Raw genomic sequence first — 1,587 nt, forward strand, 5'->3', positions numbered from 1 at the left:
GCCCAAAAGGTCAAGGATGGGTCCCCTGAAATGGGCACCCTGATCAGACGGGCACCACAGGCATCACGGTGGGTGCCCCAAAGATCCCAGGTGGGCCTCCCAATGCACCCCAAAATGGGCGCCCCAGTCATCACAGTGTGTGCCCCAAAGATCCCAGGTGGGCACCAGTTGCACCCCAAAGAGGGACCTCAGTCAGGTGGGCACCCTGGGCATCCTGGATGGGTTCCCCAAGGATCCCAACTGGGCACTCAAAGCACCCCAAAAGGGTGCCCCGATCCCATGGGTGCCCCCAGCACCCTGAGGGGCACCCTGAGGCCCCCCAGATGGGCACCCTGAGGGGGTCCAGCCTCCTCCTGCCCCGATTTTTTCCTATCTATCTCCCCCAAAAACATGAGGCAAAAAAAAAAAAACACAAGAAAACAAAAGACAAAAAAAGACCTTTACCCCAGGACGGGGCTGGTGAAGATTAACCCGCGGCCTTGGCACGGCCAGAGCACCCCGACACGCGCACCGGGGCGTGGGGGTGTCGCACACGTGTGTGGACACAGCAGCCGTGCCCATTCCCTCTGGGGGGGGATGTGTGCAAACACAGCCCCAGCGTGAACAACTCTCGCACGCTCGGGGCAAACAGCCTGGCCATGCCTCGCACCCACGGCGTGCTGCAGACATGCGTGCAAGAGCATGTATGGGCGCTGACACGCGTGCAAATGCACACATAGAAATGACACGCCTGGAAATGCGTGTATGCACACCGACACGTGCAGCCACAGGCACTGACACACGTGCAAATGCATGCACTGAGACTGACATACGTGCCAAGGCATGTATAAACACTGATACATGTGCCAGCACATGCACGGATGCTGACACATGTGGAAATGCACAGACAGACAGCAACATGCGTGCAGACACATGCCTGGGCACTGTGTGTGCAACTGCAAGCACACACAGGGATATGCATGGAAATGCATGCACAGGCAGTGACACATGTGCAGACACATGCACAGGCAGTGACACACATGGAAATGCATGTACATACCCTGACACACATGCAAATTCATGCACAGACACAGACACACATGGCAATCCATGCACGAACACTGACGTGTGCAGATACGCTGCCACTGGCACATGTGCAAACACATGCACAGGCACTGACACACGTGCAGACGTGTAGACAGGCACTGGCACGCGTGCAGACGCACACGGTGCCATTGACACCCGTGCAAATGCACGCACAAGCACAGACACCGCCCTGCCTCACCCCCCCCCAACAATCCCGCACACGCGTGTGCACCGCACACCCGCGAGGGAAGACACAGCCGGCGGCGGGGGGAGGAGGGGAGCCCCCCGGACGCCCGGGGCCTCTCAGCCCCCCACATTTCCACTCACCGGGGCTGGCGAGGACGAGGGTGGCCCGGGCGGCGCCCCCAACAATCCCGCACACGCGTGTGCACCGCACACCCGCGAGGGAAGACACAGCCGGCGGCGGGGGGAGGAGGGGAGCCCCCCGGACGCCCGGGGCCTCTCAGCCCCCCACATTTCCACTCACCGGGGCTGGCGAGGACGAGGGTGGCCCGGGCGGCG

At 61.4% G+C, this 1,587-nt stretch overlaps 1 protein-coding gene across 1 annotated transcript in view; it reads right to left on the reverse strand.

Annotated features, from left to right (window-relative positions):
* LOC104617907 (very long-chain acyl-CoA synthetase-like) overlaps positions 1–1,580 on the reverse strand; it is a gene marked incomplete at both ends in the record, with an annotated part of 7,243 nt that extends 5,663 nt beyond the window's left edge. The window contains one exon of the mRNA XM_010283347.1: positions 1,553–1,580. Within this exon, the coding sequence (XP_010281649.1) occupies positions 1,553–1,580 (28 nt within the window). The remainder of the gene's footprint in view (positions 1–1,552) is intronic.
* Between the last annotated feature and the right edge of the window lie 7 nt (positions 1,581–1,587).

The sequence above is a fragment of the Phaethon lepturus genome, unplaced genomic scaffold (assembly GCF_000687285.1).
Source record: "Phaethon lepturus isolate BGI_N335 unplaced genomic scaffold, ASM68728v1 scaffold22123, whole genome shotgun sequence".
Lineage (NCBI taxonomy): Eukaryota > Metazoa > Chordata > Aves > Phaethontiformes > Phaethontidae > Phaethon > Phaethon lepturus.